At 34.5% G+C, this 25,890-nt stretch overlaps 1 protein-coding gene across 2 annotated transcripts in view; it reads left to right on the top strand.

Annotated features, from left to right (window-relative positions):
* The first annotated feature begins 339 nt into the window (after positions 1-339).
* Positions 340-25,890, top strand: part of PFDN1 (prefoldin subunit 1) — a 61,672-nt gene continuing 36,121 nt past the window's right edge. The window contains exons 1-4 of one of the 2 annotated variants that reach the window (XM_044664550.1): positions 340-385; positions 3,428-3,594; positions 16,814-16,898; positions 18,880-18,939. In XM_044664550.1, the coding sequence (XP_044520485.1) occupies positions 353-385; positions 3,428-3,594; positions 16,814-16,898; positions 18,880-18,936 (342 nt within the window). In that variant the 5' untranslated portion in view covers positions 340-352 and the 3' untranslated portion in view covers positions 18,937-18,939. The remainder of the gene's footprint in view (positions 386-3,427; positions 3,595-16,813; positions 16,899-18,879; positions 18,940-25,890) is intronic. The other variant, XM_044664549.1, reaches the window with a different exon arrangement.

A 25,890-nucleotide genomic window follows, 5' to 3' on the forward strand; every position in this document is an offset into this window, starting at 1 on the left:
TTGCCATACTCCCAGATTAGGTTCTTTCCACTACAGCAGGCTAAAATATTAATTAGTATTTCTGGATTTGCTTTATCTTCTCTTCTAAACTCTAAATTCAATGATGAGAGGGCCTGTTTATTTTTGTAGCTCCCACTGAGCAGAGCCTAGCGCAAAAAAAGCTGCTTAACAGTGGAAAGTGGAATGAATGAAGGGACTAAAACTCAAATCGAGAGTCAAAGGAGCTGCAGCAGAGCAAAATTCTTTCCCGCGCAGGTGCGGAGGATAAGCGTGTCCTTCCGTTCCATTCATTCCTTAGGAGTCCGATCCAGCTTCCGGCCGCCCAGTGCGCAGGCGCAGAGCTCGAACCAAGATGGCTGCCCCCGTGGATCTGGAGTTGAAGAAGGTAAAAGAGGGTCTTAAGTGGGAAGAGTCGTCCCTAGGGAGTCCGAGGGACCCGTGAATGTGGAATTTGAGAGAGGCACCCGGCATGACAGAGGGAAAGGGGGTCCTGGTGGGGCCAGAAGCCTGTGCTGGGCCTCCTCCGCGCTCTCTGGGGTTGTGAGTCCCTGGGGGTCGGCCTGGGTCCTTCGGCCTTACTTTTCTCGGCCTCCGCGCCGCATGTTCGGGCTCCAGCTCATTCGTGGAGTCCCTGAGGCTTGGGTGAGTGGAAGGAAATCAATATACCAGAATAGAAAGGAGCAAGAAGTTGTTTTCTGTCAAAGTTGGGGAGATTTCCAAGATCGTTCGTGCTTGGACCACGCCCCCTCCCCCCTCGGAATCGCCATTGCCTCTCCAAGCTTCCTTGCAGAATCAGCATCATCTATGTTTTCAAACACCTGACCTCTCATTTAAAAAAAAAAAATCACAGTATGAGTTAGATCCGAAAGGGAACTAAGAGCTTATGTAATTAGCGAAAATATTGGAATCAGAGTCAGGATAGATTCTACGATAGAGACCCTGTTTTGTTAAACTATGACTGGGCAAGTCTTATCCCTGGGCAGCTGTTTCTTACTCTATAGAATGAAAATGTTGCCTTCTTGGTACCGAGAGGACTAGGTGAGGACCAGGAATTGGCTCTTCATGTGGCAGAGGGAGGAAGAATATTGTCATTTGAGGTCACTATCCGTTGTTTTCTTTCTTTTTTTGTCATAAAGAAGGAGAGGTTCATTGGAGGGGCTGTTATCCGGAGAGACTGTATTGTTAAAGCAAAGGCCATGATGAAACTTAAAAGTTTACTTTCAGCTCAGAAGAGGTAGCACAGTAGAATTATAAGAACTTTAGACTTGAAAGTTAGAATACCTGGGTTTGTTTCCAGGATTTAGAGTTCCTTAGAATTCTGGCTCTCATACTTACTGGCAGTGTGACTGATGACCCAATCATTTCACCTTTGCGTTCCTTAATTTCCTCACTTACAAAAATGGATAGTAATATTTATTCCATCCCTCTTACAGATTTGTCCAGAAAGGAGCTCGTTGTAAATCTTAAAGTACTATGTAAACAGGGGTTATTATTAAATGCTATTGAGTATCCTCCTTTTACTAATGGAGCTTTCCCCCCAAACTTTTGCAAGCCCCTCTGATTTTAGTAGGAAATTTAGAGTACCTGATGTTCTGATAGTACTTTCTATTTCAGACTTTCAAGGTCTTGTTTTTTCCTTTTTTTTAAAAGCAACCTCTGGTGTTGCTTACTTGGGGAAAAAAAATCCAAGTTTTCCCTATCAAGTAAAATCAGAATATTAAGAATTTCTGTAAATTTCTGCAAATCATGCCTTTTAAGTATGTAAATTTTCCTAAACAATTTCAGGAGTTCTTTAAAGTACTTTAGGAGAACTATGATAGTTCACCCACTTAGAACCTAGTAATAGAATCAGAGATTTGGAAGGGATTTTAGAAGATGTAAGTCCAATTCTCTCATTTTATTTTGAATTAAATATATTTTTTAGGGATAGAAAGAGTCTTATAAATCATCTGGTCAGCCTTTATTTCTTAGAAGAAGAAACTTAGACCCACATAGCTTAAATGATTTGGCCACAGTTTCACAACTTGTAAGTGTGTAAAGCCAAGACCGGGACCTAGTTTCCTGATTCTAGTGCTCTGTTACACTATACTTTGATGATATATTTAGCCTTGCTCTTTGCAAGAGCACATGTTTGTGCATTTCTTCTCTTAGGAAAAATGATTACTAAAATAGGTTTGTGCTCTTAAGCATAGTTTATAGTTTAAGAGAAGGCAGATTGAATTCATAATGAGCATTATACCTCACTTAACTCCTAGCCTAGGTTATTGAATTTTTATTGTTAAAATACAGGAAAAATTTGAATAGAAAAATTGTAAAATCCTAAATGCAAGTTAAAAGTGGTTCAAAGTTATTTTAACCACAAGCTAAACAATGATAGTTATTTGTGAAAGACAATTTAATGTGTTTTGGTTTTAAAGTAGGTTAAAGATATTATTTTTAAAGTTTTCCCCAGTCATTTATTAGTTGGAGACATGTAGAAAATTTTTGTAATTAAATATTCTGAAGCAGGAGTGAGGGAAAATAGAGTGAGAGTGAAAGTTGAGCTATGGTTTTGCTTTGCCTTAGTAATGGCAAATGCTATTATTAAGGTATAAATTTGACAGCATGTGAAAATCATTCCAGACACTTCAGCAAGAGTATTCATGGACAGTGTTTATCCCCAGAGTTGGGTATGTGTAAACAGTAGTAGAATTTGGCTTGGTGTCTATGGGGAAATCAAGATATGATTCCATAACTGAATATTCTTGTTTTTTTATTCTATTCAATCATATTCTGAACTGTTATATTACATGTATGGTTCACATTTTGGCATTTTCTCTCAATTTTATCTCCTATATCAATTATTGTCTAACCCATTCATTTGGTATTTACATACTCCTTTGTTTTGTTATCTTTTTAATGTGTATTGTCTTCCGAACAAGTTTTTAGCTTCTGTGAAATCAAGGATTTTCTCTAATACTCTTCCTATTTGGACTTTATGTAGCATTTTATATCTTTCTAATTAAGCTATTATGAAATAGTATGCATTGTTTTCTAAGTGCCTTCTTTTAGATTGTAAACTTCATGAGAATAAAGTGTGTCCAAACTATGTTTATGTAACCTCTGTAGCTTATCTTAACTTTTTTGCTTGTTTCCTTCCCAGTGCTTAGAAGAATGTTGTGCATTCACCATAGGAGCTTTATAAATGTTTGTTGAATTTGTATTTTCAGTGCTGAGAATAATTCCTTACACATAGTAGTTACTCAATAAATATTGATCGGTAACTGTTACTCTACATTTATTGGTAAGTAATAAGGCCTTGACTGTTGACAATTTAGAGCTAAACTTACAGGTTGTGAATTGTATTTTGGACTCGAATTATTAGCTGGAATTCAAATGCTTTATTTATCATGTTATTGACTTTTTTTGTTTTTTGTTTTTTTGTTAGGCTTTCACAGAACTACAAGCCAAAGTTATTGATACTCAGCAGAAGGTGAAGCTTGCAGATATCCAGATCGAACAGCTAAATAGAACAAAAAAGCATGCACATCTTACAGATACAGAAATTATGACTTTGGTAGATGAGACTCACATGTATGAAGGTGTAGGGAGAATGTAAGTAAAGTACTTTTTTTATTAAAGAGGTGGCTCTGGGATGGTTCGTGACTGAGTAATTCTGTAAAAATTGTTTTATTGATGCTTTGAGAATTTTTTTAAAAGTATCATTTTTGAGTATACACTCCTTTCCCTCCAACTCCAATAGAACTTCACCTTTTAACAAAAAAAAATTGATCAAAACAAACCAATGTTGACCAAATGCAACAATGTAGTTTTCCTTTTGTACTCAAATGAATATTTTTCTTCCTTTAAGGTGAACTAAACAAATCACAGCAATAACAAAAGTTAAATGAACAGACAACTGATGTAAATATCTAGTAATTGCCAGTCAAGCATTATTCAAACATGAAAGATAGCAATTTATACAAGAGAAGACCTAGGAAATCAGTTCTGTCTTGTGCTGCTCTTTATGACCAGCCATGTAAATTCATTTCCATTCATGATGTGGACCAAGTCCTCTTTATATTCCCTTAGTAGGAAAGAAGGTATAGAAACATGACTGCAAATCAAATTCCATTACAATTTAGTTGGCACATCTGTTTTTGTTATTTGTTCTTATAATAAATTTTTGTCTATTATTTAAGGGGATCATTGTTTGAGATATGCCAATACTAAATACAGATATTTTTATTGCTTAGAATTGGATCTCTGTATTGAAATATTGTATTTTATGATTGATTATGATTATGATATATGATTGATATGATTAAGCTTAACATATATTTCATAAAATGGTATTATGAAAACAAGTCTAAGTGCATGAGAGCCTCTAGTCTCCTTGAAAAGAAACTTAACAATCTGATTACTTCTCATTTTATTCTCTCACAGTATATATTATACAACAAATTAACTTGCAACTTTTTGAAGCTAAACATTTTCTAGTGAAGCATGTTTTGAGAGGAAGTAAATCCCTATTTGAGTTAGTTGTTAAGACATAGTAGAAGAGGGAAGATGACAAAATTAAAACCTTTGACTATGTGGCTGGGCAGCACCGACTACATATTTGGCATTCGCTGCATGATAATTTTATCCTTAAGTCTTAAAATGACTGCACTAACTTCTCTAGGGTCAGTGCCTCTTATTGTGCTGAACTTGAGTTCCACATCCTTGTTCTTTGTTTGTAGCATCTAAGGAATTTACAAATTAGAAAATTGGGATCACTGTTTCTTACCTCTTCTTTTACCATTAAAGAGTTCTCATTTTTCATATGAGTATTTTAATTTAATTTTTTCTACCAAGTAGCTAGGAAGATACTTTTTTCTATCAAGTAGGTAGGAAAATGGCAAATTCTTCCAGTAAGGTAACTTGACAAATTAATTTAAGGGCAAGATAGATAATTGGTTCATGATAGATCAGTGTTCTCTCCAGAATATTTGTTTTAAGTAAATACTGGTTCTTTTTTAGAAAAAAGTCTTCCTTTAAACATTAGATATAGTAGTATTCTGTAGTTAAAAACTTAACTTTTAATTTTGGCTTCATTGTTTCCTGTATCATATTAGCATATTGAGTTTGCTCCTGTATGATAGGGGCATGTAAGGTGAACAGTTTGTTGTTTAGCTAGAACGAGAATGCATTATGAGGGAGAGAAGATTTGTTGAGTATCAGTCTAGTCACAAGGACATTCCCTTTCTTGATGCTAAGCCTGAACTATCTATTTATGAATTTGTATTCTTGGGTGTAGTATCTTTGTGATTCAGTTTTTTTTTTTAATTTCCAGTCATTATCCTAGTTAGTCTTTTTTGGGGGATGGAGTATATATTAATAACATCACATTTTTGGGTGTTAATTAGGTTTTAGGGTTTGATTTAGGATCTGTTATAGCATTTCGTGGATGATGGATTTGATTACGTCCTCATTTTAATTCCCAAAATATTTGTACCTTAAAAAAAATACTTTGGAAAAAGAACTTAGGGTAAAATAATCACACATTAGAATAGATTGCTGGTGACTCAATCTAGAAGAAAGAAAAAAAAATATGAATTGTTAAGAACAATAAAAATGTAAGAAAATTATTTCAGCAAAGAAATTTATAAAACCACCGCTAGGTTAAGTGCCTTTCAATTCCTATTTGGGGACAATTGATATTAATAGTTAATACTTATACACTGGCTATTCTTGGTTTAGTGTAAGTAAAATCAAGTTTCATGGTAAAAGATGATGAATTGCTATATACTGTAAATTGTGAGTGTTCATTGCTCAAAGCTATATTCCAGCCCCCTGGCTTGTTGCCAACACATTTTCATTCTCTTACTTCATATTCTTTGGAGAGGCTTGTTATGTAGCTTGATACTACTACCACCAATTTCTAGTTTTGCTACTTAAGCTGTTTGTGAGCTGACCTCACTGTGCTACTTTGAGAACCATGATGAAAGTTACAACTGTGGAATGATCTGTCTGAATATTTGGAAGAGTTTGCCTTCGTGTCCAGAATGCAAGTAGGCAGAGTATCCCTTGCATCTTTTTTGATTAAAAAAAAAAAAGCAAACAAAAAACCTTTTTTATAATGGTGCATGTATTTTTCTCTTTACCTTATTCAAAGTAGTTGAACTCATTGAGAGGAATATTTTTTTCTATTTTTTGTAAGAACTGTATTTGAAAGTGCATGTAAAATGCCATTTTAAAAGTGATAAGACATTTATTTGCATGGTTAGGAAAAATTGGGCTGTGGATATTTTTCTAAGTAAAGATATGACCCTGTTTTGATGCCTTATCTATTTTTCTGATACTGTTTCTCAGTGGTTATTTTGGTTAAGCACTGCATGAATAATTTTTATCCTTTCCAAAGAGAAATTAGATGTTTTTATGGGTGGAACTTGAGTAGATTAGCCTTTCAAAAGAATGGTTTCTGCCCTTTTAAAGTTGAACAGAACTGTAAATAACTGAGCTATTTTAAACCTAAGTTAGAGGTGTGCCACATTTCTGGTTGTTTTTTTTAATTTTTTTTTTTTTTTACATTTAAGGAACTAAGAATGAACAATGGTATAAATCTACCAGCTAGTTAAGTGTCTAGCAATGCAGAAATTACTCTTTGGGAACTGTGCTTCTATTTCTATTTGGTTAAGTAATTTAATAGTCTGTAACTATTGAAGGATCCAGAAGAGTAAAACTTAACATAAATATAATACAGGTATAAAAGTGAAACAGAGTGGATAGATCTTTGACACAAGTCAGTTTTTTTAGGGGAAATTTAATGTTTTAACCACTTTGGCAGCTGCTTAGGGATTGATTTAGAAATTTGGACTCATCTTGAACTCTTTATTTAAAATAATATATTGGTTTTGTTGTAGTTGAAGTTATTGCTTGATTTATCATTTGAGTAGCAGTATTATGAACATCCCAAGATAAAATGTTTGTAGTTTCCCTGAATGTAGTTATGTTAAATTGAAGAAACATAATAATAGCATATTGCATATTACAACTATATTTTAGAATAATGTAGATTCTCTTATTGTTTTGTTTCAAGGTAATCTTAACGCTTTAAAAATTCTGCTCTATAAGTTTTCTACTAAGTGATTAGGTGCTGAAAATGGAAAAATTTTCACTATAAATGAATCCTGATTTATTAGTGTAATCTGATTTTCCAAATCATGTTTAGAGATTATGAAGCAATAATATTGCAGTGGTTGCAATGTAAAATAATGTTTTGAGCAGGTTTGGCCTGAGTATATTTTTAATTTTTGAATCTTAGCTCCATTGATGGAATATATGGTATACTTTTTTTTTTTAAACACAGAAGCATAGGCCAATTTATGTTGTAAGATAGGAAGAACAGAATTCCTGGTGCTGGTCTTACTTTAAGAATATTTCCTCTGTCCCCAGCTCCCATGGTGGTTATTTTTTACTGAACAATTTTAAATCTTTGTTCTCATTCCTAAGGGTATTCTGTTTAAAGAAAAAAAATCTTTTCCTGTTATTCAGGGAAAAATTTTCATTACTGTTGACACTGAATACATATCAACTTCAAATGGATAAACCTCCAAAAGCTTTAGTCTTCTAGATGTCATACTCATAGACATTGAGTCTTTTGAGTAATATCTTCTTTCTTTAACTTGCAAGTAATTAAAAAACTTGATGTTTAAAATTGATACTAAATTTAGAAACAAAGTTGCTTCTTAGAATGACATCCCTTTGTTCATGACTGAGGAATTTAGGAAATGCTTCTATGTTTTTGTAGCAACTATGTAACTTTTCTTCTTTAGAAGATTGTTTTCTATGATTCTTTCAATCCCTAGGACTCCAAAGTTTTCATTGGAATTTAGGAAAATAGTTTTTAAGATGTTGCTAATCAGAAATCTATTGTATTAGAAAGTTTTCAGTTTCTATCTTTGAAAGTAAGAACATTCAAGAGTCATTTTTTTATTTAACATACTTAGATTGTAGGTATTTGTTTTTTCCCAAGATTGTTTAAAACTGTATGTGATATTGATACGTATTAGTTTTGTTGATGATTACCTTCCATATTTACCAGATAAGAAGATGCATACCATTTTTCTAAGATGACATTAAAGAATTAAGTGATTCATGAAATTTATTTAAAAGTAATTATTAAGTGAAATAAGATCAAAATAATTCAGTGTACCTCTGTGTGCATAAGAAAAGGAGGAGAAATGAAAAAAGTACCTTATGTTTGTTGTATTGGGGTAAATAAGAAGAAATGTAGAAATTTCTTGAATTTTGTTACTTTGATATGAAAGAATTGTGCATCATGACAAGCTGAACTCTTAAGAGGATTTCTGGTAGAAGAAAAACAGTAATAACTAAGCTATAATCAGAGTTTTCCGATTTTAGCCATCAGTTATCTCATAGTGGCAAATTTAGGAGCAGGGTGCTATTTAATCTGTTTGAGATGAGAAGACTCGGGCTTTGGTCAAGGAACATTATCTACTTAATGAAACATCCAAAAAGAGTTGACAAGAAAATTGGTGACCTAGATGTTGAGTCAGACTGTATAAATGAACAGAAACTATAATAATAAATTACTTATACCCCTTTTCTTAGTCTTTTTTACTTTTATTGGGATTTGTCTGTGAGTTTCATTCTAGTGTAGTAATTAAGATTGCACATTGCTGCATGTATAATTAGTACTTGTGCTTTTGTAAAGAATGTATGCTCGTGTTATTTTTAGAATTTTAAGTTCAAATGGACATGTCAGGAAGAAAGTTTGCTTCATGCTTTGGCCAGGAACTCCCATTACCAGCTTCTTGCCTAAGGAAGATCAATTACTTTGGAAATGATATCAGCTTGTTTAACCTCAAAGAAAACCCAAGATGTTCTCATACTATACAAAGAAGATGCTTGTGCAGCAGCATAAATTCAGTACTAAAAAGTATATTTAAATAAGTTTATTGACTTCTTATTTTTTACTTCATCATAATTTTCCCCACTGTCCCTTCTCTTCCCTTTCCCAGAAGACCATCCCATATAACAAACAGTATTTTTAAAAGTATATTTAAATAAAAACATAACTGTGCTAAGACCTGCTTTTTATGTTATTTTGGCCTACTATAAAAAATTTGGACTGGAGAATACACTTAGAACATTTTTTTTCTGGATAGTACCCAGAGGAGAGTCACTGTTGTGTTAATTTGGTATTCATTTGGGCTCTCCAGTATGCTTTTTTAAGGTACTTTTTATCTTCCCCATGGGTATATTTATTGCATATCAGATTTAGGAAAAGTTAGGGAGCATTATTGAAATCTTTATACTGAATTATAGACTTCACAAAAGACCTGGCCTATGACAGTTTCTGAGAAAGTTTGCTTCAGAAAGTTGACCAAAGGTCTAAAACAAGATATATTGCTTCATCAGCTTTCTTCACTGACCCATTTGATATTGTCATTGGAATGAAGTAATATTGTATGACTGGAACATTTTTATTTAACCTATTTTTTGTATGTCCATACCATACAGTGAAATAAGGGACCTAAAAGTTGATATCAGAATATCCTTTCGGACATCTGCCTACTCTGTGCAATGTCAGAAGTCAAGAGGACCTTTGCATTTCTAAAATTCCGATATTATGATAGTCATTTAGCAGTTTCTATACATTATAAAAGTATAGGTAGGGGCAGCTAAATGACTCAGTGGACAGAGAGTCAATCCAGGAGACAGGGAGTCCTAGGTTCAAATGGCTTCAGATGCATACTTCCTAAATGTGTCACCCTTGGCAAATCACTTAACCCCAGTAGCCTAGTCCTTACCATTCTTCTACCTTGGAACAATTACTTAGTTTTGATTCTAAGATGGAAGGTAAGGATTAAGAAAAAAAAGCACCAGCAAAAGGAGACACTAAACCAGTGGTAGCCTCTAACGTCTTAAAGAATTCTGATCCTTGACTCTGGCACGGATGTCACATTTAGATTTTTAGGGAGTTTCATGAGCACAGTATGTGAGCCCTACTGAATAGCAAGGACAGAGCGGCCGGACAGGGTCGGTGTCCTTGTATGCAGCCAATCAGCTTGCTGGCATTGAAAAAGATGCTCATTATATTCTGGGTAGCAAGAATGGATGATGGACAGCAGGATTCTTAAGCAACTGTTGTGCAGTGAACAAATGTGTAGTAATGACAAGCAGTGTTTTAAGGGTTTGCTGAACACTAATGCAATGTGATTTAACTGTGAATGACTGAAACACAGTGGAGGACAGATCAGCTGGATGTATAGCTATGAGAAGGGAAATTTCTCTTTTGAATAAAGACTTTAGATCTGAAAGGCAAGTATACCATTGCCAAGTAGAAGAGATAAAAATCAAATGACAAGGGCTGCTAGGTAGCACAGTGCATAGAGCCCCCAGGCCTGGGATCAGGAGGACCTTGGTTTAAATCTGGCCTCATACTTTTCCTAGTTTTGTGATCCTGGATAAGTCACTTAACCCTAGTTACCAGCTTTTGCTGCTCTTCTGTCTTCGAATTGATAATAAGATAGAGGGTAAGAGTTGGGAAAAAAAAATCAAATGATTATTGGTCTCATAGTGAATTTTTAGGCATAGACATACATAGATTATAATCAATAAATTGCATCATTTTTGAAAATTAAGTATACTTTGCCTTCATTAAATGAAGACTTGAAAAAATAGTATAGCATATTTTCTAGAGAGTTGTCCCAGGAAGATCCAAACTTAAGTCCTGCCTCTGACACGTACTTGCTGAATGATTCTGGATGAGTCACTTAACCTCCCAGCACCTTTTGCAACTAAGACTATACATTGTTAAGAAGAGGCTGATCTGCTTTGTTAGAGGAAGTTCTTTACTAGGTACTCCCAACATCAATAAAATTACAGGTCCTATCAAAGTTAAAAAACACCACCACTTTTTTTTTCCATGTTCCCAAAGATTGTCAACTGGGACTTCCTGGCAAGACTGGAAAGTATCTGCATGTTGTTAGAAAGAAAGTGAATGTTTGGAAAAATATCTGATTTTCGTAGATCAGTCCATTTTGAGGCTTAAAGTGCTTTGTTGGGGCAGCTGGGTAGCTCAGTGGATTGAGAGCCAGGCCTAGAGACAGGAGGTCCTAGGTTCAAAGCTGGCCTCAGACACTTCCAGCCGTGTGACCCTGGGCAAGTCACTTAGCCCCCATTGCCTAGCCCTTACCACTCTTCTGCCTTGGAACCAATACATAGTACTGATTCCAAGATGGAAGGTAGGGGTTTAAAAAAAAATGCTTGGTTACTATGTGAAGGTTGAGGATTTTGCTTAACTAAAAGGGATATGATTTTTATAAATTAAGTACTATATATGAGCTGTTCTCATTCCCAGAATCTATCATAATATATCTATGGCACCAAAAAAATGAGAAATCATATTTTTATCCTGATTATTTCTTAACTCATAATGAATCTTGAGCCATAATAATCCAGCTGGGGCAATTTGGGGCATTTTTAGTGCCATCAGTCATAACTTCTTCCTGTAATGAATTTAGTTTTTTGTGAGTCTGAAATCACTCAACTCAATAACTATCATATGTTAGGGTTAGAGCTAATGACTTGTAGCACACAAATATTAGAAGAAGAGAGAAATAAAATTCTTTTTTTCTCAAAATTTTTTTCAATATTACTTTTGCACCTAGGGAGTTAAAATAACTATATTTTGAAGGTGGGTAATGTGCTAGGAGCTGTAATTGTAATTGACTAAATTTTTTTTCTTTCCTTTGGGAAGGGCAGCTGGACTAGACGAAGAGTATACAAGGGTCTCCATGCTAGAGATGACATAATCTTGAGGGTTTTGAAGAATTTATCTGAAAATTCCCTGAAGGAAGGAACAATATAATGTTAAATATTTACAAAGTATAAAGTTTAATATATATACAAAACTACTGAATACAGACATGTATGGTATTACTAACTTAAAAAAAAGCATTTAATGCAGATGAAAATCTGATTTATCACTTGTTTGGGTATATGATTTGGGGTTTTGGTTTTATAAGATTATTCACTTGCAGAAATGAATAATGTGAAAATAATTTTTGGGTGATAATATATGTATAACCCAGAAAAAAAGCATTTAAGAAGATACTACTAGCTACTAACCTATGTATGTGTTTTCCCTTTATTATGAGAATAATAGAAAAATTGATATACATGTCAAAGGCATCCTTGATGAAAACTTGAGATGGGATAGGTTGGCTTTTGTCAATGATATTCTAAAGCAGATTCCATCTTCAGAATCACGTTTTTGACTAAAAGATGTAGATAATACTTTCCCTATACTCCCACTGCAGTTTGTCTGCTATGACAAACATCTGATTTAATTGAAGACAATGCAGCCTGAAAGGCTCTCCTCAAACAAAGAGTTTCCCTTACATATATTTAATCATAAAGGATTCCTTGACAGGAAAACTTGGAGAGAACTTTGTTTGACACCAATTATTAAATAAATCAAAAATAGATGTAAGTGTTCCAGATATGTTTGCACTGTCATGGAGGCTATTTAGAACATTGTTCAAGTGGAAGAGAGATTCCCTGTAGACTCTGAGAGCCAGGCCTAGAGACTGGAGGTCCTAGGTTCAAGTCCGGCCTCGGACACTTCCAGCTGTGTGACCTTGGGCAAGTCACTTGACCCCTATCGCCCACCCTTACCACTCCTGGGCTAAGGATGGTCCCTAGTCCGGATGAAAAAGGAGGAGGGTTGGGCGCGGGGCTAGCAACCCCACCCTGTAAAAACTAATCTGCTAAAGAAACTGCAACCTAAAGTAGGGGCAGCTGGGCTAGCCCAGTGGATTGAGAGCCAGGCCTAGAGACGAAAGGTCCTAGGTTCAAGTCCGGGCTCAGACACTTCCCAGCTGTGTGACCCTGAGCGACCCATTGCCTACTGGTTGTGGCCCTATGCTCCTAGAATGGAGTCCCAGGATAAATAAAAAAAATAAAAATATACTGTGTTGTTTCTTTCAAGTTCATAGCCGCCTAAATAAGATTTATAGTCATTCAGAGTATTCAGTCTAACTATCCAAATAGAAAAAAACCCAAGAAAATGGGGAAGTAATACAAGCCAGGCTATGATATACACATTTGGATGGACAGTCTATTGAGCTGGACTCTCAATACTTAAGACCTTGGACAGACAGATACTGCGGTTTACCACTAGTTGGGCCCAGAATTGACTAGAAGGAAGAGAACAAGTATTAGGGAAACCACACAGCACTTTTAATGACCTAATGCTTTTCCTTGCCATAGAATAGCATTATAGGATACCAGATGGACTGTTGATATGCTGCACTGGTACTCACATAATGTCAAGAGTTGCAGAAGAAAGCCTGTAACATGTATTCTTGGAGAGGATTTATAGGATGAGAAGGCATGAGTGGGTTATGATCTTTGCTTTTTGATAGAGTAGCCATATCAGTAAGAGCACAGATCTTTGGGGATGTTGAGGTATATCTGGTTCTATAGATCTTTCAGATAGCATGTAAGCCTAAATTTCTGTGAATCCTTAGTCCTCTGCTTCTTTCAGCTTGAGTTTAAGCTCGACATCCTTTAACTATTGTGATAGTTTTTCTCTACTATTGTTTTGTGAAGTTCAGTATACATTGAGACAGGTTTTGGGAGTTTGTTTAATGCATTTGTTTTCAGCTTTGGAGATTCTGGTTGTTCTTTGAGGATGATTCAGAAGAGCACTGTCACCTGAAAAACATGGAAATGTGAAAAAGTATGTTTTGCTTGCTAAATGTGCTTGCTTTCTAGTAACACTATTTTCTACCCAAGGGATTTAATATCTACTCATCCTTTCTTTTTAAAGGCTACATAAATAATGACTTGATTGCTAATCTTAGCTTTGAAAGTTTCCCAGGCACTAATAAAGATGATGCCTTGGTGAGTGACCTGTTATTTGAATGCTACTCTTAGGCCAGCAGGCAAGGGCATTTTGAAAAATATGCATTTTACCATGAAAGCATGAGACCTTTTTGGGTAAAATCATGTTTTTGTCAATCTGAGAATTTTGTGACATGGGTTTAATTGGCCTTTTGTTTTCCTGCTTTTTACAAGATGTCTGAACAAATACCATCCAAAACAGTTCCTTCTATTCACTGACAAATTGAAGTGTAGAAGTTATTACATCACCAGTTTTAGCCTTAAAATCACAGAGAACAAATATCCTTAGGATTAACTGAAAAATTTTAGAGATGATGGTTTTCAAAGCAAAACATCTCACATGAATTCTTAATCTCTTTGAATGTAGGAAGTCATGTAGGCCCATAGATTATTAAAGTTTTTAAAAGTACTTTAGTCACACATGCATTATAGGATTGTTTCAGCAAACAATGTATCCTTACCCTGACATTGTTTTTCTAAAATTTGTCTTCTTATTTAAATTATTAAGCACCTACTATGTGTGTGTCACTATCCTGAACATCTGATTAATTCTTTTAAGTCTGTGCATTCATGGAGTAGCTAGTATTCAAAGAGGACTGTTTTTCATTAATTGCAGTATTTGACCTATAAACTACTTATGTTAGAATGTAGGTTTTTCCATGTTAAAAAATATGTGCATTTCCACATAATGGGGAAACATGATGTTCTGTTTGAGAGCATAAATGAAATGCTGTTAACTCATGTTTCTCTGACACTTTCATTTGCAAAGAAGCATTTTCCTCAAAACAATCCCTTAAAGCAGGAGTTGGCAACCTTTTTGGCTGTGAGAGCCATAAATGCCACATTTTTTAAAATGCAATTTCGTGAGAGCTGTACAGTGCTCACAGTGCGCACTCCTGTAACAGCGCCTGAAAAAAAATTGACTTTATGGCTCCTGCAGAAAGAGCCAGATATAGCTCGAGAGCCATATGTTGCCGACCCCTGCCTTAAAGGAAGATAATTTATATATTATTTTAAAATTTATCTTGATATGTTTTGTTTTTTTATATTTCCTATTTCCCATTGTATCCCCCCAAGTTTTCTCTGAGAGCTATTAATTATAACAAAGAATGAAAAGAAAAAAATTCAATAAAATTTACCAACATATCATGAAGTATTGCATGCCTGTGGTTCCTTCTTTAAAGAAGTGGAAGACATGCCTTCTTATAGTTCTTTGGGGCCAAGCTTGGTCATTATATTTTCCCAATATTTTCAGTTTCTATTGTTTTGTTGTTGTTCTTTCCACTTACCTTGTTACAACTATTAAGTATATTGTTTTCTGGTTCAATTTCATTTTGCACTTCCTGTGCTTCTCTATTCTAATCATAGTCATCCTGTCTTAAAGTGCAGCAATTTTCCATTGCATTCCTATACTCATTTCCTAATCAATGGATGTCTACTTTGTTTAAAAATTTTTGTTCCTTATAAAGATTATGGTTGTAGGATATATTTTGGGGTACCTTGGTTCTTTTTGTCATTGTAGACATTGGTTGACTGCTGAGTGGCCTAGCATATGAATTGTTGGAGTTAGGAAGATCAGTGTTTGAATCTAGGCTCAGACTTAACTATTGTGTTACTGGGCAAGTCACTTACCCTCTTTGAACCTTAGTTGGCTCATCTGTGAAAAGGATTATTATGAGGATCAAATGAAATAAACTATTTAAAAGTACTTTGCAAACTTTAATGCTCTATAAAATGCTAGTTATTATAGCACAATAATATTTCATTATATTTATGTGCTACAGTTTGCTCAACCATTCTCAAATCAGTGGGCAAAAGTACTTTGCTTCCAGTTCTTTGTTGCTACAAAGTGTTGCTAAAATTATGTTGGTATATATGGGGCTTTTTATATTCTTGGGGTATAAACCCAGAAGTAGAATCTATGGATCAAGGGTGTGGACATTTTATTCATTTCCTTCATAATAATCCTATTTTTTTTCCCCAAAATGGTTGGAGTACACAACTCTGCCAACCTTTCCTGTCCTTTCATAACCCTTCCAAATGTAGACTTTCCCCATCTCTTGTCATTTTTAATTTAAGTATTATTTTTCCCATTTTACAGATAAAAGTCCTGAGGCTAAGAGAGATCAAGTGACTTATCCAAGGGCCTATAGCTAGTAAGTAGTATAGCAAAGACTCAAACCCAGATTTTCTAAGTCCAATATTTTATCCAACTGCCCCCAGAAAGAATTGTAAAATGAATGGTAGTATATAAAGAAGACAAAACAGATAATTTGCTTGTTTAAAATTTTTTCTATCTTTCATTATCAGCACTGAGTCTGAATGTAAAGTGGGGGGGAATATATTTTCCTTCTTTGTATTTTTGGCCTTTTAAAAGATAATAGGACTTATACACAGCCTTTTGTGTGAGGAATTCATACATACACTAAATGCATTGATCCCAACACAGTACTTGATTGTGTGACTTTAAAAGGCCATGGGTTACTGTTGTTAGAAAAATGGGTGAGGGGGAGCAGCATTTTACAATTTTTGCTTTAAATATAGCTGGATACAAGTAATTAATGAGCTACAACTAATAAAATGTTGAATGTAGGTTAAAGAACATTTTTCTCTGTTTAAGATATCACTTTGTGGTTGATTTGGATAATTTTCTTTGTTTTTTTTTCCTCCCCTTTTTCTATAAACTTGTAACATTAAGGCCTTGATCCTTTCTCAACCAAAAGGACTTGAGTATTGCTTTCCTTCCAAACATATTGTGAGCTTCCCGAGTCAGACAAAGTAGCACACAAAATACTTCCTTCGGTTTGACTAGTGGAATTCCTTTTCATTTAATGAGTTTTGTGATTGTGGTTGATAGTTATTGATTTGTGATGAACACAGCTACTTTGTGTAATTTTAAACTTTTGTTTCATAGGTTTATTCTTCAGTCCAAGGAAGTAATTCACAACCAGCTGTTAGAGAAACAGAAGATAGCCGAAGAAAAAATTAAGGAACTGGAAGTAAGTTGTAAGCAGATGCTTATCTGGTGTAAATTTGAAAATGATAGAGAGGAAACAATACCTCTGCACTGAACTCTTATGGAAATGAAAAGTTATAGTTAAGGAGAGCTAGGTGACTCAGTGGATCAAGAGCCCAGGCCTAGAGAGGGAAGGTCTTAGGTTCAAATATGGCCTCAGACATGTCTTAGTTGTGTGGCCCTAGGCAAGTCACTTAACCCCCAATGCCTAGCTCTTACCACTTTTTTTTTTTTTAAGCCCTTACTTCCTATTTTGGAATCAATACTGTGTATTGGTTTCAAGGCAGAAGAGTGGTAAGGGCTAGGCAATGGGGGTTAAGTGACTTGCCCAGGATCACACAACTAGGACGGTGTAAGACGACTGGAAAGGTGGGAAGGGACAGTTCTCTGTGTAGCTGTGGTGATATATAGAGTATCCTCTAAGTTTTATCAAGGTCTTAAACAAGAACTTAAAAATCAACCATAACAAAAATATCTTACTCTGAAGGAGAGGAATATATTTTAGATGGAAAAAAAGGGTGTAGAAGTACATGTAATTAATAAATATTGGGAGAAATTGAGTTAACTCTTCTATAGCGAAATACTTTTCTTAGAATATTGGAATATTATTAGTTCCCTAGAAGATAAATAGTTAACATATCTTAGAGATCAAGATTTCTCTAACTATAGATATAATGACTTCATAGGTTATTTTGATATCTAACTTGTATAGATATTTTTTGGAGCAGTAGTTCAGAGTCTGATTTAACCATCTGCTGAATCAGTTAGACTATCTCCTTTAGTATCCTGGGGAATTTTTTGGAGATACTGACCTGTCATGAACTGATCTGTGATATCACAGACCCTTATTTAACAAATTAAAGAAAACAACTTCCATTTTGAAAGATGTTCTTCAAGAAGAACAGAGTTTCATAATAGCTTTGTTGTTATCTCTCTTTATTACTATCATCATTTAAGTCATACATAAACAAGAATCTCTCTATTTGGCAAATTTGGTGGGCTCATTTCATTTTATATTAGCAAGAAATGAGTTTTTAAAACCCCCAGTATTTTTAAGGATTTAGGGACTTTTTTTGTTGATACTTAATCTCTCTGCTTCTCACTTTCTCTTCTGTTAAGTCAGAGGGTTGGATTGAATGATATGTAATTTCAAAGGATGATATTTTGATAGAGGTTTTATTTTCCTGATTCATAAATATGGTAGTTTGGATAGCAAGGTGGTTTAGTGAATAGAGTGCCAGGCCCAAAGAAGGGAAGTCTTGGACTCAAATGTGGCCTCTGACACTTCTTATCTATGTGACCCTGAATAAGTCACTTAACCCCAGTTGCCTCACCCATGCCAGACAGAAGGTAAAGGTCCCTAAAACAAATAAATAAATAAATATGGCGGGCCAATGACCAAGAAAAAAACAATACCAATTCATCTTTTTTTTTTTTAAGGTACCATTTCATCTTAATGATGTTTAAAGCCTAATAATGATATTCTTATTTTTGAGGAGAAAAAATAAGGCAGAGATTTTAATATGCAATATTAACCTTTCAAATTGATGATAGTCTTTTTTTAATATTAAATTTTACTTTTGAAATTATCAAGCATTTGTTTTTTTCCTCCTCCTATTTTCCTTTAGAAAACAAAACAAAACCTTTATAACAAATATAGTCAAGCAAAACACATTCTCAAATTTGTCACGTCCAGAAATGTGGATCTCATTCTGCATATTTATCACCTTTGTCAGGAATAGATAGCAGATAAATAATTCCTTAAAAAGGGAAAGTCGAGTGTTTGGATGCATCATTAAAATAGACTTTTCTTTTATTAGAAAAATATCCACCTGTGTAAGCATGTTTCTATAGTTTTAAAAAAATATTCATTTTTTTCTTTTTAAATAGAAGGAATATGAATTGGCACTTGAAGTGAGATCAGAAGTTATAGAACTTGACTTTTCTTGTGTCTCATTTTGTAGCAATGGACAAATTCATTTTATCATGAAACTGCCTCAAGTGATTGGTACCTCCAGTGAGTGGTAAGCCAGAGTTCAAATCTTAGCTTAGTCTGGTGCTTCTCCCTCTAACCCTAAGTTTTCTAATCTTTTTCAGTCCAGCTTATTTTAGGAAGCTTGTTTGATTTGCCTTGCCCCTGAGAAGCTCATAGAGTCATAAATCTAGAAGACAAGGCAAGTCAGCATGCATTTATTAAGTACCTGCTGCTAGTCAGGTATTTTGCTAAGCCCTTGGAATCTACAGTCAGAGAGGTGAATGACTTCCCTAAAGAAATACAGGTAGTATGTGGAAGAGCTATGACTGTACCAAAAGTCCTCTGACTCCAAGTCTGGCACCCTTTTTATTTCTCTCTCTTGCTTCATCTTGACATTAAGCTTGCCATGTCTGGTTCCATTTCATCACCCTTTTCACATTTCATCCACAAATACCAGTCATCCCATCTTCCTTCATTATGCCATACTCACTATTATCCACCCCACTCTGGCTAAAGATTGTTGAAGAGAAATGAAGAAACCCAGAATATTGTGATCCATTCAGAACATCTTTGTTATGCATCCAAATGTTGCAAAATAACACTCTGGAGTATACTGTTAAGCAGATGCTAAGAAATAACTTTATCTTCTAGAAAAATACCAACTTTGGACTGGCAATTTTAAAAGTGGTTGCTAATGAGAACAGGAAGAATAGTGGTGAGTGAACTGTGTGGGAGGGGTCCTGTAACACTTTGCAGTTGGTTTACTTCTGATACTCAGATGAGAGAATGTTTTTGGAGGAATTCCCATAATTGAGGAAATATTGCCCCTCCTAGAGAGGGTCATTCTTTCCATAGTCCGGGTGGTGGCTGGTAGGGACTTGGATATATGTCCAGTTTTGCCTTAACTACTTTATTTTTGAGTTGGTATAGTTGTGGATAGGCCGCCTTCAAGAATGGTGTCATCCTAGAATCTTAAGATAATCTAAATCTGTAAGAAACCTTAGAGACCATTTGACCCAGTCTCTTACAGATGAAGAACTGGAGGCCATCAAATGAAAACTTATGCATGATAAATATTTTTAAACTTCTCCCCATATTAGAAAGAAAGAAGAGAGTAGCATCCATTAGTTGTTTCATCTGTCTGGAGTTCTAACAGGTCAGAATTCCTTAATAAACTGACATGTTCTTTGTTGTGCAATTGACTTCTTGGAGTCTTGTTGAGGGTAAATTTTTAAAAAAATCTATTTTATATTTACTTGCACATATATACATGTTATCTCCCCTAAGTAGAGTATAAACTCTCTGAGGGTAGGGATTGCTTCATTTTTGGATTCATAATCTACAGCACCCACTACCGTGCCTGATATATAGTAAGTACTTAATAATTATATGCTGATTAATGAATCTGGTGTTATGACAAAAGTTTCTGCCCTTTTCAAAAGCTCGTTTGCTACTTTGCCATACTGCAAAAGTTCAAGTAACATTTTTGATTTGGGGCCTCTTCCATCTAATTTGATAAACTTGAGTTTCAGAATCAAATTATTTCATAAGACACAAAAAAGGAGCTTATTGGATGAAGTGGTTTCTCTTACTGTTCTACAAATTAGGATTTCAGCCATGCATACTACTTGTTCTCCTTCTTAATAATATATGTATAACCCAGAAAAAAAGCATTTAAGAAGATACTACTAGCTACTAACCTATGTATGTGTTTTCCCTTTATTATGAGAATAAAGCATTTTTGCATTTTTGACACACACAAGATGGATGTTTGTTTTAAAATAGGTATTAGAAGTGAAGCCTATAAAAGAGACTGGCATTTGGAAATCCCAGAGTTCACACTGACTTGTAAATATCTTGAATCCATGGATATGCAGTCTTATTGTGTCAGGGACAGATTTAGAATCCTATTCTTTGTCTTTAGTATTGCCTCTAGAGAAGGCTGGTTACATACCACTCCATATTTGCTGGTCATTTGCAGTGTGGATTTTTCATTGACAGCAAAGAATCTTTAAGGTCCAGATGAGAATATTTTCCCAGATGTAGTCTGGAAATGTCTTTTTTCTTTTTCAGGAATGGCAGTAATATCTCAGGTTTGGTGAGGATTTTGAAGAGAACTGTTTAAGTGTGGAAAATTTAAAAAAAAATCAAAGTAAAAAAAAATTAAAGAACATTGAAATTACTAAATTAATGTTTTATTAATCATACATTAATAAAAATTTTATGTTAAAGGATGCCTCTTTAAGTGATGTTTAAGCTTAGATTTAATTTTTTCTATATTTGAGCAGTAAATCATAAAATTTTATAGCTGCCATAGTCTGTTTCATTTCCTGAATAGCAAATAGATGCAGATGGGTAGCAATCTTTGATTTAGGCTATTTTTTTTATTGTATATTTTCACTTCATGTTTAAGTGGGAGGAAAAAGACCTTCATTAGCTCAAAATGTGGCTCTTTACACCTTTTATCTGTTGCCATTTTCCTTCTTGCATTCTACCTTCCAAAGAACTGTGTATTAAATTTCTGTCATTTCTATTTTTACTGGCAAATTTTTACTCTGATTCCTTTAAATTTCTGGTAGCTTTATATTTTACATGATCTTTCCTTCTTTTTAACAACTAATTACTTTTCATTTTGCCATGAGTTTCTTAAGTTAGTTGTAGCCTGTCTAGAAAGTAAATTCTTTGGATTTTTTACAATTTGAATTTTTTCTAGCTTTATTGAGTACTTCCATTCATTTTTTACTAGATAGGAGAAACTAAGAAGATTGTTTGTCCTTTTAGTCTTAGCCTAGATTCTTATTCATCAGCTTCTGCTCTCATGTCATAGATTTGCCCAAATTGAAGCAGAAGTAGACATTGTCTCCAGGAAAAGTTTTACATAGAGAAGAAGTAAGTAGAAGTGAATATTAACAGTTAGAACTTTAAATTGTAGGTAATTTTAGTTTGTCAATTCAAAGCAACATTTGATAATTAAATTACAGACCTTTGGGATTAATGCAGTAGACATTTCTTCAAAATATGTAAGAATTTTATGAACATGGGATCATAAAAAATGAAGAAAATCTGGCCTTGGTCTCTCTCTCTCTCTCTCTCTAAATGGCCTTCTAAGAATAACAGTAATAATGTAGAAATAATTTGGGTATCTAGTTCACCAATTTCATTTCTGAGTTAAATCAAGACCTGTTTTTAAAAATGGAAGTTGAACCAGGATTGTTTATATTGATTGCTATACTTCCTTAGGATTTATTAAACTAGGGATTTATTTGCTAGGTCTAATTTCAGATAGAGTAAATCTAAGGCATTTTTGGTAGTTTTTGTACAGCAGGTGAATATGATCCTATGTATTTCAAAATAATTTGGAGAATCTATTCTTAGAGTAGTTTATGTTAAGCATAATTTATCTTATAGGCATAATCTTTTATATTAAAACATTAGTTTCACATACACAAAAACTTTGATAGCTCTGTGTTTCACAGTGATGTGTGTACTGTTTCTATTGAAGAAAATTACAGCCTTTCCATGCTTTTTAATCGTGTCATTTTAGACCAGTCCATAGATCCTCTACAAATGTTTTACTCAGTGTTCTAGAGTCCTTTCTTCTAAGTCTTTTAGTGGATTTGGATCTCATTGCAATACTTAAACTCTCCTGAATTTATTGTCCTAAGTATATTGCCTGACATAGACTTCTTGTGCTTGCTGGTATTGTCCTCTTCATAGGTGTCCATAATTATTTATTTTCTTCCACTTCTTATGCAGAAGTTGTTTCTGTAATACCTAGTAATCTCTTTGTAGCCAACATCTGCCTCTACACTGATCTTTTTGGATCTTTCATGGTTTGGATTCTTTGGAGAGTGTGGTATATATCCTGATTTGAAACAATATCATCAAGCATCATCAGAAGACTGTTATGTTGAAAGTAGGCTTTTATGTCAGGGAGCCACTTGGAATTGTGAAAACACTATGTGTTTGTAATCTTCCTGGTTTCCTATGTCCTATTTAATCCTTAGCCCAGATTATTGTCCATTCTATTGCCCATTTAATGCGTATATTTATGGACTAACTGAGTGGGCTGACAATCCAATTGTATATTATAATCAAAGAGATATACCTTCTTTATCCATTTCATTTTTCCTAGAAAGAATTGTTAGATGGATTTCTTTTGAGTGGTTATAGATAAGATTAGGAGTGAAGCAAGGGAGCCCATTATCACCACTATTATTTAATATTGTACTGGAAGTGCTAGCTTTTTTAAAGTAGGCAGTGAGGAAGCTAAACTATCACTCTTTGCAGATGAAATGAAGGTATACTTAGAGAATCCTAGAAAATCAACTAAAAACTAGTTGAAATAAATCATCAGCAAAGCTCAGTAGGAAGTTAGAAAGAAGGGAGCAGCTGAGTAGCTCGGTGGATTGAGAGACAGGCCTTAGAGATGGGTGATCTTAGGTTCAAATGTGGCCTCAGACACTTCCTAGCCGTGTGACCCTGGGCAAGTCACTTAGCCCCCTTTCCACTTTTCTGCCTTGGAACTAATGCACAGTATTGATTCTAAGACAGAAGGTAAGGGTTTTTAAAAAAATAAGAGTTAAAAAGAGAAACTACATTTAAAATCACTCTAGAGAAAATAAAATACCTGGGAATCTGTTGCTGAGACAGATTCAGGAATTATATGAACACAATTACAAAACACTGTTCACACAAATAAAATTAGATCTAAACAGTTGGAAAAACTTAATTGTTTATGGTAGGCTGAGCTAATATAATAAAAATGACAGTCCTACCAAAATTAATTTGCTTATTCAGTGCCATACCAATCTACCAAAAACCTGTTTTTAGAAAAAATAAAAACAAAATTCATCTGGAAGAACAAAAGATCAAGAATATTAAGGGAACCAATGAAAGATGGTGACTTAGCTGTACCAGATCTTAAACTGTACTCTAAAGCAGTTGCCATCAAAACAATCTGGTGCTGGCTAAGAAATAGAAGGGTGGATCGATGGACTAAATTAGGGGTAAATGACCTCAGCAATCTAGTGTTTGATAATCTAGTGTTTGATAAACCCCCAAAGGTCCCCAGCTTTGGGGATTAAGAACTTACTATTTGACAAAAACTGCTGGGAAAGTTGGAAAATAATATGGCAAAAGTTAGGTTTAGATCAGTATCTCACACCTTATACCAAGAGAAAGTTAAAATGGAGAGAGAGAGAGATTACAAGAGGTAAAATGAATAATTTTGATCATATTAAATTAAAAAGTTTTGTACAATCAAAACCAATGCAACCAAGATTAGAAGGGAAGCAACAAATTGGGGAAAATTTTTTTTTTAACAAATTTCTCTGATAAAGGTCTCATTTCTCAAATTTTTTTTTCTGGAGGTTTTTTTTATTTTTATTTTGAATTTTGAATATTTCCCTATAGTTACATATTTCATGTTCTTTCCCCTCTCCCCCAAACTTCCCTAACCCCCCCTTAGCCAATGCACAATTCCACTGGATTTTACATGTATCATTGATCAAGACCTAATTACATATTATTGATAGATGGACTAGAGTTATTGTTTAGTGTCTACATCCCCAATAATATCCCCATCAGCCCATGTGTTCAAGCAGTTGTTTTTCTTCTGTGTTTCTCCTCCTACAGTTCTTCCTCTGAATGTGGCTAGTTTTCTTTCTCATAAGTCCCTCAGCCTTGCTCTGGATCCTTGCTTTGCTGCTAGTAGGGAAGTCCATTATGTTTGATTGTACCACAGTGTATCAGTCTCTGTGTACCATCTTCTCCTGGATCTGCTCCTTTCACTCTGTATCAATTCCTGGAGGCCATTCCAGTTCACATGGAATTCCTCCAGTTCTTTATTCCTTTGAACACAATAGTATTCCATCACCAACAGATACCACAATTTGTTCAGCCATCCAGAATGGTTGGATCAATTCACAACTCCACCAGCAATGCATTAATGTCCCAATTTTACCACATCCCCTCCAACATTCATTACTCTCCCCTGTTGTCATTTTAGCCAATCTGCTACCTTAGAGTTGTTTTGATTGTATTTCTCTAATTATTAGAGATTTAGGACACTTTCTCATGTGCTTATTATTGATAGTTTTGATTTCTTCATCTGAAAATTGCCTATTCATGTCCTTTGCCCATTTATTGATTGGGGTCATTTCTCAAATATAAAAAGAACTAAAGACAAGTTTATAAGAATCCAAGTCATTCCTCAGTTGGTAAATGGTTAAAGGATATGAATAGGCAGTTTTCAGGTGAAGAAATCAAAGCTATCAGTAATCATGAAAAAATGTTCTAAATCCCTCTTGATTAGAGAAATGCAAATTAAAACAACTGGGGTACCTCACACCTATTAGATTGGCCAATATGACAGTAAAGGAAATTGATAAATGTTGGAAGAGACCTGGCAAAATTGGGACACTAATGCATTGCTGGTGGAGTTGTGAACTGATCCCTTTTGGAATTATGCCCAAAGGGCTGTAAAACAATACATATTTTTGATATAGTAATACCACTACTAGGTCTGTATATCAAAAAAAATTTTTTTTAAAATTGGAAAGGATCTGTTTGTACAAAAATATTTATAGTTGCTCTTTTTGTGGTGTCAAAAGAATTGGAAACTAAAGGGATGTCCCTTAATTGGGGAATGATTGAACAAATTGTGGTTTATGATGGTGATGAAATACTATTATGCTATAAGGAATATTGAACAGGATGATTTCAGAAAGAGCTGGAAAGACCTACATGAACTGATGCAGAATGAAATAAGAAGAACCAGGAAAACATTATACACAGTAACGGCAATATTGTGAAACGATCAAATGTGATAGACTTTGCTACTAACAGCAATAGAATGATCTAGGACAGTGATGGGCAAACTTTTTAAAGAGTGGGCCAAAGGAAAGGAAATGCTCATCTGTCAGTCTGTCTCTAAGGCAACTCTTTCGAAGTTTCATTGTATTGTATCCTCCTCATTGTATTCGTCAGATTAGGAATA

The sequence above is a fragment of the Gracilinanus agilis genome, chromosome 2 (genome assembly GCF_016433145.1).
Source record: "Gracilinanus agilis isolate LMUSP501 chromosome 2, AgileGrace, whole genome shotgun sequence".
Lineage (NCBI taxonomy): Eukaryota > Metazoa > Chordata > Mammalia > Didelphimorphia > Didelphidae > Gracilinanus > Gracilinanus agilis.